The 14276-nt window shown below is 40.9% G+C and overlaps 1 protein-coding gene across 3 annotated transcripts in view; it reads right to left on the bottom strand.

The window, feature by feature from the left end:
* EXT2 (exostosin glycosyltransferase 2) overlaps positions 1 to 14276 on the bottom strand; it is an 87569-nt gene that overhangs the window by 35402 nt on the left and 37891 nt on the right. For all 3 annotated transcript variants that reach the window (XM_035115986.3, XM_035115977.3, XM_088669113.1), the window contains one exon: positions 5271 to 5402. In XM_035115986.3, coding sequence (XP_034971877.2) covers positions 5271 to 5402 — 132 coding nt within the window. The remainder of the gene's footprint in view (positions 1 to 5270; positions 5403 to 14276) is intronic.

Here is a 14276-nt window from a genome sequence, read left to right as displayed (position 1 = left end):
AGCTAACAGCCATTACTGATAGCCTGATCCTCCATGAATTTGTCCAATCCTCCTTTAAAACTGTTCAGGTTGGCGACCATCATATTGTGGGAGCCTCTTGTGGGTGCAAATTCCATAGGTTAACTGCGCGCTGTGTGAAGGACGACTTTCTTTTGTCTCTCCTGAATCTTCTGATGACCAGCTTCACTGAATGCCCCTGAGTTCTAGCACTCATTTTCTTCATGCAATGCATGATTTTATACACCTCGATCATGTCCACACTTAGTTGCCTTTTCCTCTAAACTAAAAAAGTGTTGTAGTATTTCCTCATAGTGTCTTGCTCTAACCCAGGCATAGGCAACCTTGGCTCTCCAGATGTTTTGGAACTACAGCACCCATGGTCCCTAGCTAACAGGGCCAGTGGTCAGGGATCATGGGAGTTGTAGTTCCAAAACATCTGGAGAGCCAATGTTGCCTATGCCTGCTCTAACCCCTTGATCATTTTGGCTGCCACTTTTCTGGAACTTTTTCTGGATCCTTTTTGAGGTGATAGGACATTTTTGTTGAGCTAGCCAACACAATTTGAAGATCCTGTTCCTGGTTAGTCACTCCTTCAGTCTCGCCCACATACTGGTATGCACACTATGAGGCTGAATATTACTCCCCCGTTGCTGGATCGCTAACATGGTGATAATAAAAGTTTTTTTTTTACTGTTCTCATGAACAAAAGCAGTGCTATTTTCCTTCCCTCCCACAATTTGCTTCTCAGCAGCCATCTTTTTTTACTTTGTGAAATCATATTCCATTTGAGATGTAATAGACTACTATTATGAAAGAAGGAGGATTTAATGATACATTGATCAAAATGTTCTTTCCAACACTTCTTTTAATACTAAAATTATGCTTATACCATTTTTCCAAGGAAGGGTGTTTTTTGGGGGGAGGGGGGCCTGTGTTGTTTTAAGTATCTATTGTAACCTCAATGCAGTTTCTATTATGAATTACCTTTATTTTATTTTGTTCTGTAAGCAGGATGTACTTCCACTGAATGCATAGAGACAACATTTCCCCCATTCTCCCCATCCACAGCTTGTCAAAGGGCAAAACCTGGAAAGCTCCTTCCATTTACATAAAGAATTTGGATCCAGGAGGTAGCTCCCACTGGAGGAAAGGAGAGTGGCAAAATCTGACATCTATTTCTCCTTCCCTCTGCAACCCCTCCAACCTCTTACATGATTCTGTAGGGTCCTCAAACCTTCCAGAGCAGATTTTGAGGGGACATAGTGAGGTGCAGGAGGAACCAATGAAAAATGCCTCCTTTATTCCACCTGAGGCTGTGTCTAGTTAGCAAAGTTCTGTTCTGGGTAAGTTTTGATCCAACCGTTAATGCTATGTTAATTTGCATAGTATGTCTTGAACATAATTTCTCTTAATGCAGAATTTGAATTTCAGAGTGAATATCATCAGTCACTTCTTCAGTAAGCAAAGCACTCTAGTTTACCTAGGCTAAAACTAGCACTCAAACTTGCCAAGCAATTGCTTGTTTGTTTTCCCCCTTTCTAGCCAGCATTTTTGTAATAACCCAGCAGCCAAGCAGGCACTTGGAACTTCTCTTTAAAACTAAAATCCTTATGATCAGCTAGTTTAAAAGGCAAAAGGGAGGTGGATTCAGTCGCATCCTCCTCCACTCCTCTTCCGTGTCGACATGGAAACATCAGTGGAAGTTTTGGTGGTGGCGGCAGTACGGTAGGTGTATAAACCAAGCAAAAACTATAGTTTACTTACATTTTAGGCTATAAATGGTCAGAAAGACCAAGTTCAGAAAAAAACAACAACCTACAATTCTAGAACAAGTTTTCTACTACCGTTATCCATGACAAAATAAAAATTGAACTAAGGTGCAATAGAATTTTGTGCATTGCTATTGCTGGGTCTGTGCATACAAGAAATGGGAGCCTTAAAAAAGAAGTCACCCATAGAGTTTGGATTTCGTGCCCCTGTAATTTGGTTTGAGATCTATCCATGACTGAGAGTTTCCATGTTTTGTTAAACCGTAATAGGTAGCAAATCTACATTTTTTCATTTACCACTAACAGAAACTTAGCAGCTGTTAGCAATGACAAAATTAGCTTCTACCTAAATGTTGGCATGGTCTTGACATCTAAGCACCATGGTTTCTGTGCATTTTTAACAGTTTCTGTATTTACTCCATTAATTTGAGGGGTAAGTTTCTCCAAAGGTAAGTCATAATTCACACAATGATTACGCCTGTTACTTAGTCCAAACAGGCTAGGATCTACAAAGATCTGTTGGCCAGTCCAAAAGAAAAACCCTGTGCTATTTTAATAGCTGTTCGTTGAGGTGTCTCTCAGGTCTGACAAGTTACTCATGTGAAAGGAAATATATTCTCCTCAAATAAGCAGGAAAGTGTCCAGCTACAGGAACACTTGAACATTTCCAATATTTTAACTGATATGTTGAAGTGTCAAGTGATCTGAAACAAAAATGGTTCAATACAGGGGTTTTTTAAGTGAACATTTTTGAGCTACATCTGTGCCAAAACCTTCAATCAAGCTGCATATAGCTATGAAGTGTATGGTCTTAAGAGGCCTCTGTCATTACCTTGCCCTACATTTTGTAGGATAGATGCCATAAAATTTAACCTGAAAACGTTTCTGAAAGATATACAGCTGATGCACTGTAAAATCTTTTCCAAACAGTATGTTTGGTAAGTTTAAGTACTCATGGCAACAGGCATAGCTTTAGTTTTTATATAAAACTAGCTGGCCCTGCACGCGTTGCTGTGTGTTAATCTGTCAAATGGAGGGTAATAGGCCCCCTTCAGATCCCCCTGAGCCTCAGAGTCCCCCTGTTTTACAGGATCTCGTGGCGGAGGCGGGGTTGTGGGTGTGGCACGTTGTTGTGGCTAATGCCTGTGACTGCCCCCACGTGTCCCGTTCCACGATCTATTATGTTTGTGTGTCCCGTCCCCCCGGTGACCGGCGTATCTCATGACATTTTGAAGGATGGTATTTATTTTTGTCTTGTGGTTATTTGGGGGGGGATTTTTTTGGGGGGTGTAGTGGTGCTAAATTTTAAAGTAAAAACCCCTTGCTGTGCCCCCAAGTGCGTTGCTGTGAGTCATTCCCCCCAGGCCTAGTGGGGGCCTGGGGGCCTGGCAGGGGCCTACATAAAACAAAGGCCGTGCTGCAGCCTGCAATCCATGCGCTTGCCCTCTCCCCCCCCCCCGGGCCTAGTGGGGGCCTGGCAGGGGCGTACATAAAACAAAGGCCGTGCTGCGACCTGCGATCCGGGCGCTCGCCCTCTCTCCCTCCCCCCGGCCCTAGTGGGGGCCTAGCAGCCTGGCAGGGCCTAGGGGTCTGATAATGGCTGCCTTGGTGGTTTCAGTTGCTTGGTTGTTGATGTCATTATTTGGTTTGTGGGTGTGGCATAGATTTCACAGGAAGGGAGGGAGTGTAGGAGGGAATAACGCCACTTGAGGGCGCTGTTTGACTTGGTGGAAAACCAGGTTTATACCTGCCCAGGTGTGAGATTTGAGGGATTTTCTTTTCCAACAACGCTCGGGGAGTGGCCTGGATCGTTGTGTCTAAATTTCAGGACGATCGGTCAAGCAGTTACGGAGAAAAGTGGAACACGCACTTTCACGATTTTACATTTTTATATATATAGATGCTTTTCTCAGACCACTGCTAACACGATGGCTCAATATAATAATACAGTATTGATGTCCATCATCATGACATATAAACCCACTGGACACTAATAAAACTCTTGGGTGTTTTTCATTTTTCTTTAAAAAACCTCTCAAGATCAGTCCTTTGAGAAAAGCAGGAGTGTTTTTCAAAACCTACTATAACTTAACTTTACACGACTAAGGCAAACTGCTTAGACTAGAACAGACAACATATTAGGGACGCTACATTTGACATGAGGTAGGAGAATATATGACAGGTTCAACTGTTTGGGCATCTGAATCATTGTTTTGGTACTAATTCCTTGTGTTTGGATAAGTGAATTTTTGTATAACAAGCGTTTAGATAGCAGTATCTTTGTGTAATCGGCTCTCCCTGAGGAGCTCAGAGCAACTGACATATTGGTCCCAAGCAATCTTTCACCAAGATGGCTTATAGTAGAAGAGCTGCTTAGGTTCAGCAATAGAACCTTCATACCATTCTCTGCACTAGCTGCTCTCTTACTCTAACTTACACATGAGCCATTATTTGAACTATTTATCTGTTATTTCATTTAGTAGGGCGTCTCTTTTCCTGTCTCACAGCAAGGTTGCTCTCTAGCAGTCACTCACATAGAAAATGGAGGTCTGCTGAGAAAGTACATTTATTGCTCTGCATACAGCAGCTCTCCTGGCGATTATTAAAATAGTGGTGGTTAAGCTACAATTTATGACACCCCTTTTGAGAACACTGAAACAGCAATGACAAAACAGAGCCATACATTTTGTACAATGGTGCTCAAAAGGTGGCACAGGAGAACTCCCTAAACATGCAATAAACTGACAAATATGAACACTCCCTTGACTCTGCAAGTGTCATAGGGGTAGTAAACCAATAAATTTAAATTCTCAATTAAAGGATGAGGGGAGTCACAGGCATTGTTTTGCTACACACTGGGTTGTATCCAATGGAGTGCAAGAAAACTTCAACTTGCACAACAAGACTTCTGCTTTCATTTCCTCCCTGCTGTAGCACCCCTAAAATCTACTCTGGAGAGTCCCTCTGGAGTAGAAGCTTGTAAGAAGTCCAAACTTCTTTATTGGAGATTAGTGACAATTTCAGTTTCCACATTTTGCAATGTAATCATGGAAGAGCACTACAATCACCCAAATTCAGCAATGATAATCAGTTTCTGTTGTCAGACAGAGCATGCCCACTGAACACACAGCCATCCTGAGTCTGACATTTACTATTCTCAGTCAAAAAGCTTTCCCGGCCACTTTCTTGGAAGTGCCCTGCTAACAAGTAGTTCAAATTTCTTAGAGCAGAAATGCAGTGCACTTATCTTAAGAACTGTTTGCAATGGCCAAAACTAGACTTCTAACATATGGCAATAGCTTAAGACTCCCATTTTAAGAGAGAAAGAGAAAAAGTGTAGCAAGCTAATACACAAATATTTCCCTTTAGGCTATATTTTGGACAAAGTTAAGTGAAATTTGTGTTTAACAGCAAAATATAAAATATCAGCAGGTCACAATGGGAGACTGTTTTTGAAGAGGCCCAGCATATTAAATTTAATAGAAATATAGCTCTACTTACAATTGCTGGGGGGTCATTCCATTCTTCATATGATGTGGCAGCATATGGGTAGATCCTGTCATTGATAATCTTGAGGGTTGCCAAAGCAATAGCTTTCATTGATTGAAAGTAAGCTTCCCAGAACCACCTTGCCTGCAAAGAATAATGAATAGTATTTTCACAACATATTTATGTCAGACAGAAATATCAAACATCTGTATATGGCGGAAAGATATATGTGTCACATGCAACTGTCACTAAGAAACTGAATCTAGGATGGGGTTTTGAAGACTAAAGCAGATCTGGTTCTCAATGACTCCACCATGTTATACAGAAGTTTCTCCTGACAGTGGGCTGTTTCAGCCCAGACTGATCCCACAGAGTGATGCCATATACACATAGATTCACTAAATCACCGCAGCTGTCCAACCTGGAGCCCTCCAGATGTTTCTGACTCCAACTGTCAGCAGCCCCAGACAGCATGGCTGAAGATCAGGAAAAATGGGACGTGTGCCCCAAACATCTACAGGACATTAGACAGAGGAGGCCTACTATATAAACACCATCCATGCACATTTAAAACTAGTGTGCCAGCTGCACCCATTCCTGGAGCCGTCCAATCTGGCTACAATGATGCACACCTTAGTTACATTCATTCATCCTTAGTTACATGCTGCTTGGATTAATGCAATGTGCTTTCAAAAAGTGTTTGGAAACTTCAGTGGATCCAAGATGCTATATCCAAATAGCTGATCAAAGCCAGTTACAAGGAGAAGAGAAACTCAGCTGCACTGGCTACTGGTTCATTTTTGGTCACAATTCAAAGTGCTGGTTAAGAACTATAAAGCCCTATATGGCCATATCACCCAGTATGAGCCTGGCTGGGCTTTAAAATCTTCCTGGGAGGCCACCTTCACAGGCAGGTTTGCCATGCACCTCATTATACACAACAATTTTGGAGTCACTGGTGAGCCTCCTTGGGGAGGGTATGGCATAGGCAAGAAAACATGGCCAAAAAGGTTCATCAGACTTGCCTTTCTTGGTCTTTAGACAGTAAACACGTAATGCCAGTGTACCTAAAAAACAGGAGACGCAATGGGTCTGGCCCTATTTTATCTTATTTATTTGCTTTTTATTAAATATAATGTATATACTGCTTGACTGCAAAAACAAAAAACCTCAAAACAGTTTACTGTCTCCTGATAATAAATACACAGTAGAAAAAGCTACTGGTATTCCTATTCTAGCCCTTTAGAAACAATGGCTACTGGTGCCATATAATGCAAGCAGCCACATCCAAACTACAGAACTCAAAACACAAGGATGTACACAGAGAACACATTATCTTGTTATCATTTTAAATTCACTGCCAATTATCAGAATATTTTTCCAGAAAAAGGTGCCGGAACTCACCATGAACACCTCCCTGGTTCTTTTATAATGGCAATGGCACCCACCCAAGAGGTGCCGGAACTGAGTTCCAGCGAGTTCTGGCTGAAAAAAGCCCTGAGAACAGGCAATGGGTGGCTTTTTAAAAATGTCATTAATTCATTCCTTGCTTCTCATATGGAACTGCAACAAAACAAATTGGTAAGGACTTGGAATCAAATTGATTCTGAAAACTATCAACCCCAAAGGAAACATACTTTGCCAATAATCATATCTCAAGCGGTCTGGCTTTACAGAAGTTATTTTCTCCACTTAATTGTTTCTGCAGAGATCTCCAGCACAGTTAAGTGTCCAGAAGGCACTTAAATTTTAAGACCTCCCCAAGGCCCAGTATCAGCCAGGAGGAATATCTGCATGTGTTTGTGTAGGACAGCCAGCAAGCAAGCAAAACAGTGTTTTTCCCCTCAACTGCATTGACTGTGCATAAAATTTCAGAGCACGATAAAAAGACAAAGGCATAACACAGCTGGTCATGAGTTACTGATGCTTATCAGGTTGACTTCCTAACTGTGAAGAAAAACCAGCAACACAAATATAGTCATGCTGAAATAACAGAATTAAACACAACTTATGAAATTATGCAGTTGTGCTGTGGGGCTGAAGACTCTCACTGCTATATACAAATAAATTATATTGTTCTTGAACAGATAAAGTGGTTTCTCTTCAGATCGTATAAATCTTTTGCCTTTTACAATAAGCTCTCAAGCAGGACAGGGAATGCTCAGTGTCTATTAAATACAGAGTACTTTTCTAGGCCTGCAAAATGGAACAAGCCCATTATCCTTTACAAATTGTCAGTTCCAAGTCCCCTATAAAAAGAACAGGCTCCAACCAGAAGATTCTGAAGATGTGGTTTCTGAGCCAAATACATGATTCCCATAGCCAAGTTGTCAGTTAATTATGAAAAACAGGGTTGACGTTTACCACAGGTCCACTTTTCATTGCAGAATTCATACAGAGGTAGACCTACAACACAGTACTGGTTTGTCACTTGCACAGTAGTATGCAATGTCCCTAAATTTCAGCCCCTTATCATTTACAGTTTTCTTTCCATTAGTAAAAAGTGCTGGAGGCAAAATAAAATAAAATAAAATAAAATCCCACCAAAGGGGCACTGCCCCACCCCCAACCAATGTTAATGTACTGGGAGGGGGAATTGTCCCCAGCGGTATTTCACAGCAAAGATTGACCCAGAGAAGCAGACCTGAATTTTTGTAACATTTCACCACCCTAGGACACACAAATTCAACTTGGGGTAAAACAACAACAACAGCCCCCCCCCCAAAAAAACCCCTGTCTGTTAGATTCTAAGTTTCTGTTTAAGAATTAATGTGTTAGCTACCATGTCTCACGTGATTTTTCAAGCAAAAATTGCTCCAGGGATTAAAGTGATATTCTCCTGACACAACATACATGGCTTGTGACAGATGTTCTATAGGCCTGGTTCAGACACAACACTAAGCCTAAGATGGTGGGTTATCTGAAAAAATTGTATCTGCTCCACACAAGCCACAAGATGCAGCCAGGGTTTGTGCTTGGCTAACGTTTGGGTTTATTTGGTTCGGGGTGTGTGTGTAAGCATCATAGCTGCCAAGTTCTCCCCTTTTTTTTAAGGGAAATTCCATTATGCTGAATAGGCTTCCTCGCGAGGAAAGGGAAAACTTGACAGCTATGGTAAGCATAAACCCAGGTAGCCAAACCATGTCTTAGCTCCGGAGAGCATAGAAGCAGGACTGGGGAGAGGTCAAGTGGTTGTGATTTTTATTCTTCGTACTGCATACTTGCTTGTTCATGCTTAGTCATGGTTTGGCTTAGTATGACAGGCAAACTGCACCACAGGGGACGTCAAGCTTTGGGTAGAAAACTACCCCATAAATCTGTCTATGGCATGGCCATTTTTTTGTTTTCCTTTCTTCAGTTAATATGTGCATCCTAGGTAATATGTGTCCCTTCTAAGTAGGAAATCATCATGAGAACTACTAATTTGAGTAGTTCCTGCATGATGAGGATAATTAAATAAACTAGCTTATGTGCTGCTTTCAAAATGCACAATTGATTTTCACAGGCATTTGACCTGATCCCACAGGGCTCTTCTTATGTTCCTATCTGTATACTCCATATTCTTTCCCTATTCCGTATCTTTTGCAATCAATAGAAATATCCAGAGGCCTTTGAGTTCTGCTATTGGGTGTTCCAAGCTCCAACAATATACTGGTATGTAAGAGCTAAGAGTGCTTCAATAACAGGGCGTTTTCACACACCTTAATGAGGGTGCTCACAAACAGCATGCAAAATCATCCATGTATTTCCATGAAACTTGGTAATATTCCAGATTGAAATACTGTATGAGGTATGTTTCTTGTTAATATCCAGGTCTACACTATTATTTCATAATAGTGAAGAGCTATTAGTTTAATCATTTTGGCCCCATCACATGCCCTCTCCACTCAATTTTATACTGTGGAAACAGGTTTCTGTGATATGATATAAGAGTGTCCATATAAACTCAATTCCTGCAGGATGCATTCACCTCCTCAAACTTCTATTAGCAACCTCAAAAAGAATGTAATGTTTGTCCCATGAATGATGGGGAATTAGGAAGACATGAAAGGAAACGGAACAATTTTATAGCCTTAATATCTATGCCCATGTATAGCCAAATAATTATTAATTTAAGAAGATAACTATGCAAGGGTTTAATCTACTAGCAATCTTCTTCTTTTTTAAAAGTTGTGTTTCATTAAGGCAAAATCCAAAACTTTCCAAGGAGGTTGCAAATCTCCAAACAGATGTTTTCAGAGCTCAGTGAATCCTTCCCACCTTGTTTGCTTTTCCAGGAAAAAAACTGATTAGCATGGCTAGTCAGTCATCCAGTACTGTCCAATACACAACATTACTAAGCACAACAGGAAATTCTTCTGCTTAAGAAGAAATGCCCCTTCCCTATTTCATCAAAGAAAGCTTTGATTCCCCCCCCCTGCAGTGCACGTAATTTAAAAACTTAGACAAAAAGGAAACACAGGTAATTGGCACTATCACATGGCACAACCTTTTCTGGCTGATTTGATTTTAAATCAGAGAGACAGATTAAATTGAGTGATTCTAGATACAAAAAGTCCTCTCCATCAGAAAGTTGACACTAGCCGAAACATGACCATTCAGTTGTGGGTACTGCCCTGTAGAATAAGGTGTCAGGACAGTTTCTGGGTTGAACTTCTCTGCATTTTTGTTGTTGTTGTTCTGGCACCTTAGCCCTATTTTATCACTACCTGTCAACCAGCTGCAACTGTTTGGCTATTAAAGCTGTCTCATTTGGTAATCCATGCAGACTTTGCATGTGGATACCAAGGCATTTCTGCATTGAGGCTGTGTGCTTAAATCTCCACACGGGATTATTTATTTGTCCTGCTTTTCATCCTTGCCTGCCCCCTGGAATTTCCTTCAAATCAATTTATTATGTGGTCACAGATCCATTCCGTTCTAATTCGTTTCATATCATGGAGAGCCAGAACCTACTAGAATTCTGGTCTTCACTCATTTTTTTAGAGTTTGTGACAACATCCTAGAAGAAGTATTAGACAGCCAAGTTGTGCCCGTCTATGAGCCAGCTCCATCATAGCTCAACCTCTTTAGTACTGGTATTTTAAAGACCAGGCAAAATCACTTTGCTGAAATGTACTTTTAGCTGCTTTCAAGAAAAAATGCTATTGTGCTATTTTTGGAGTGGATGTCCTTTATTATTGTAGTGTAATTTTTGGTTCTTACAAAAGAATGGTGGTTTTATAAAGTAAATTAACAAACAAGCTCAGGATTGAGGGATGCACAGGAATAAGCAGCAGAGGCAAAACTAATCTGCCTATTAATGCAATTTGTATTTGTTATGGAAAGGAATGATGCACTTAATTTATAACACTCTTCTGTTTATAACTTTAGTTAAACCATTCAAACCTGATAAATAATTTCATCTTCTATACTACCCATCTGTTTTATCTTTTCCCTCAAAGTTATCTCTTCCTTTCTCTGGGTTTGATCCAGAAAAGCAAGACCACAACTCCACTTGCACAATGGGGTTTGCAGGTTCCTATCTGTTCCCCACTGCAGTGCTATGCACCTCCTAAAGTAAGGTTACCAGACGTCCCCGTTTCCCGGGGACAGTCCCCGGATTTACACATCAGTCCCCATACAAAATCCATTGAAGTTGAAAAGTGTCCCCAGATTCATTGAAAAAAATATGGTAACCTTACCCTAAAGAACTGCTTCTATGGTCCAGGGATCATATGGGATAGTGTGGGATAAGGCACAAGGGCTGAAGTGGGACATGGAAGCAACAGAATCCAGGAACCCTGTGTTGCATTGCTGCAGTGCCTTTCCACTGGCACAAGACATTTAGGGTTCAAGAAAGTATGTTTAAATGCATCTGTGCAGCTTTATGGCTATGGGGGGAGTAGGAGGCCCATGTGACTGGGGTGGCCTGGGAGTTGCAATTAGAATCTTATAAATCTCATTTGAATAAAATTTCAAAAAGTTATGTGGGCCTTCATGGGTTTACACATGACATCAGGTTTGGGGCAGATGGATGGAGTTCAGGGGAAATGGCCTAGCAGGCAAAATGAGGAGACCTGGAAGGCCAATTTTGATCCATGTGCGCTAGGTCCCCCACCCACTGGTTTACAAACAAATGTTAGCGTTAGCTTCTCATGTGCGTAGCTGCACATGGGAAGAGCAGGATCAATTTATTCCACATGCATGCACGCCTCCACTTGAGGAAGGAAACATCTGTACCACATGTACAGTACCTCATAAATATTGGCAATATTGGAATTTTCCACACTCCCTAACAAGGCAGTATAACACAAACTCAGGCCAGACTTGGTTTTAGCACAACAAAATGCTAATAAGAGAAGTTGAAGTGTACGGTAGATATTTAGAATAATCTTTTTGCCAGGATCAAGCAGGAATGTAGCATTTGCAGAAATCTATACACAGTTTGAAAGCACATCAAAGTGTAAATAGATAAATAGGTACCGCTCCAGTGGGAACGTAAACGCCGTTTCCGTGTGCTGCTCTGGTTCACCAGAAACGGCTTAGTCATGCTGGCCACATGACTTGGAAGTTGTATGCCGGCTCCCTTGGCCAGTAAAGTGAGATGAGCATCGCAACCTCAGAGTCATCCGCGACTGGACCTAATGGTCAGGGGTCCCTTTACCTTTATTTTACACACTGAAACTAATATCCATATATACCAGCCTTTGCCATGTTTTGGACTACAACTCCCATCATGCCTGACCATTGGCTATGATGGTGGAGGCTGATGGGGGTTAGTGACTTCCAAGTTGTTTTTGGACTCCCTAGCAGGGCAAAGTTGATTTAGGCAAAAATGCTATTTTCCTTAAAAATGCACATGCTTAACTACCTACCCCCCCCTCGGGCCTGCACAGCATCAAGTTATATACAACAGTTTATTGCCATAGCATGAGCAAAACTTGCTGTTACCGTGTTTCCCCTTTTTAAATACGTAGTCAGAAAGTAAGCCATGGCAGCATTTTTTAGCATAATTAGACATGCTTCATCATACTGCATGGTGACAAATGTCTTAACTTAATATGAAAAAATAATACTGGCAAAATGCACAAAAAGGCACTATTAATGAAAACAGATTAATCACATGAGGGCTACATCAGTAGGGGAAAACTTTTGACTTGCATCAATCACCTAGACCAAAGTTCTAGTCGGAAAAGAGAAAAATCAGCCAAGAGAAAGGGAGAAGGACTTGGAAGAAAGCAATAAAAGTTAATTGCCTAACCTAACGGTCAGGCGCCATAGCATTGCAAGTTGTTGCCCCACTGCAAGAGTCAAGTGTTCCCAGAGTGCCACACTTCACACCGTTTATGAGGTCCTGAAGTGCTACCATTTTCATGTTGGCAGAGGTTACTTTAATGGCTTTCTTTTGGAAAAGCTTTATAGAAAACCAATACATCTTTTACTACCTTCAGGTAAGTGAAACAGAGGTGACTGTTCTAACAGTACTGCAATTATCCCTAATATTATACTGGTCTTTGTCCTTTATTAAACTTTTAGTCTTTGCAACGCCAACTCCCTCCACCCAGACTCTGTTTCAGCTTCTGGCCATAAATTTTCACAAGCTTCAACTTATCAACATATCCACTGCCATTAACAGTACATCTATACCTGATGCAAATCTAAACCTATGAAATACTGCAAATGTGCATTAAGTTGTATTAATACAAGTCCTGCTGATTTCACAATTTTTTCTTGTGGGAGGCAAGCCATATAAATGCACACTGCATCAGATTGCTCTCACAAGGATGGGGAACCCTCCAGAGCAGGTTTTGGGGGGCCCACAGAGGGGAGGAGAAGAAGGGGAATTCCTATTCCATGAACTCCACTCACACAGTACTGGATAAAACCTATTTCATTACATGCTTATTTTATTTTATTTATTTCATAAAACTTATACACTGCTTGACTGAAAAAAACAACAACCTCAAAGTAGTTCCACAGTGATCCACTGAAACTTGATAAGTAATAAGCTAATAGAAACTGAAGGAAGATGCTTTCCACTCCAAAAAAAAGTAACTTAGAGAATTGTATTAGGCCAGTTTGTAGGTAACTTTCCAAAGAAAATTATTTAAGTGGTATGAGTCTTGGAGTGAACACCCTCACACTCAATTCTAGGAAAGAGTAAAAAGTGAACAGGATATACTGTGTTTATCTGGACATGATACTTAATTGATCTTTTTTATAAAAAAACAAAACAAAACTTTGCACCGATAGACTGGGTGAGCAAAGGATGCTTCATTCAAAACAAACACAGTACAGCCCAGCTAACTTATTACCTGCTGTGGATATTGAGGTGGAAGGAACATGAGAACCCAAGATTCATACCAAGTTGAGATTTGACATCCCCTCCCTACAAAGAAGTAATGAGTAAACAGGCCTGGCAATGATAGACTGCTGTATAAATGCTTTTTAAAGCATTTAAACAGGACAGGGCGAAAAGCAAGTTTGTATTGCCACTCTACCCTGCTGGTGAACTCCCCCATGGTATCCTAGTTGGCCCCTATCCATAAATATTAAGATCAACGAGCCACCAACTGACCCCATGGTCTTTATGGTACTTTAATGCCAAGCCTAGCTAAAACTACCACTGCCAGCATTTGGCAAACTGAGATGCCAACCTATGAAATTCAAACTCTCACTTTGTAAGAACACATATTAGGAATATTTCGTTATTGATCAGACCAGAAACCTATATGTAAGGAATGAAATCTTAGCTAGTACCAACATTTGTTTTATAGTTTCAGATTCACAAGGAGCACCAAGGTCACAGTTCAAAATCCTTGTCTGACCCTCCAGATATTGCTCACTTGGGAGTTGCCTTCTATAGGTTCTCAGTTTCATTGCTGTAAACTACTGACATCACAGACGAGTCCCAGTGGTGAGGTTAAAAAGGGAAGATATGTTGTGTTACTAACTCTACCTTTTATTGATCCTTATTCTGAGTTTGCATTTCAGTAGTATTCAAGGCATCATTTTATGCAAGTCATTCAGATGCAT

Source organism: Zootoca vivipara, chromosome 1 (assembly GCF_965207765.1).
Source record: "Zootoca vivipara chromosome 1, rZooViv2.hap1.1, whole genome shotgun sequence".
Taxonomy (NCBI): Eukaryota; Metazoa; Chordata; class Lepidosauria; order Squamata; family Lacertidae; genus Zootoca; species Zootoca vivipara.
This window is presented reverse-complemented; position numbering and strand designations above follow the sequence as displayed.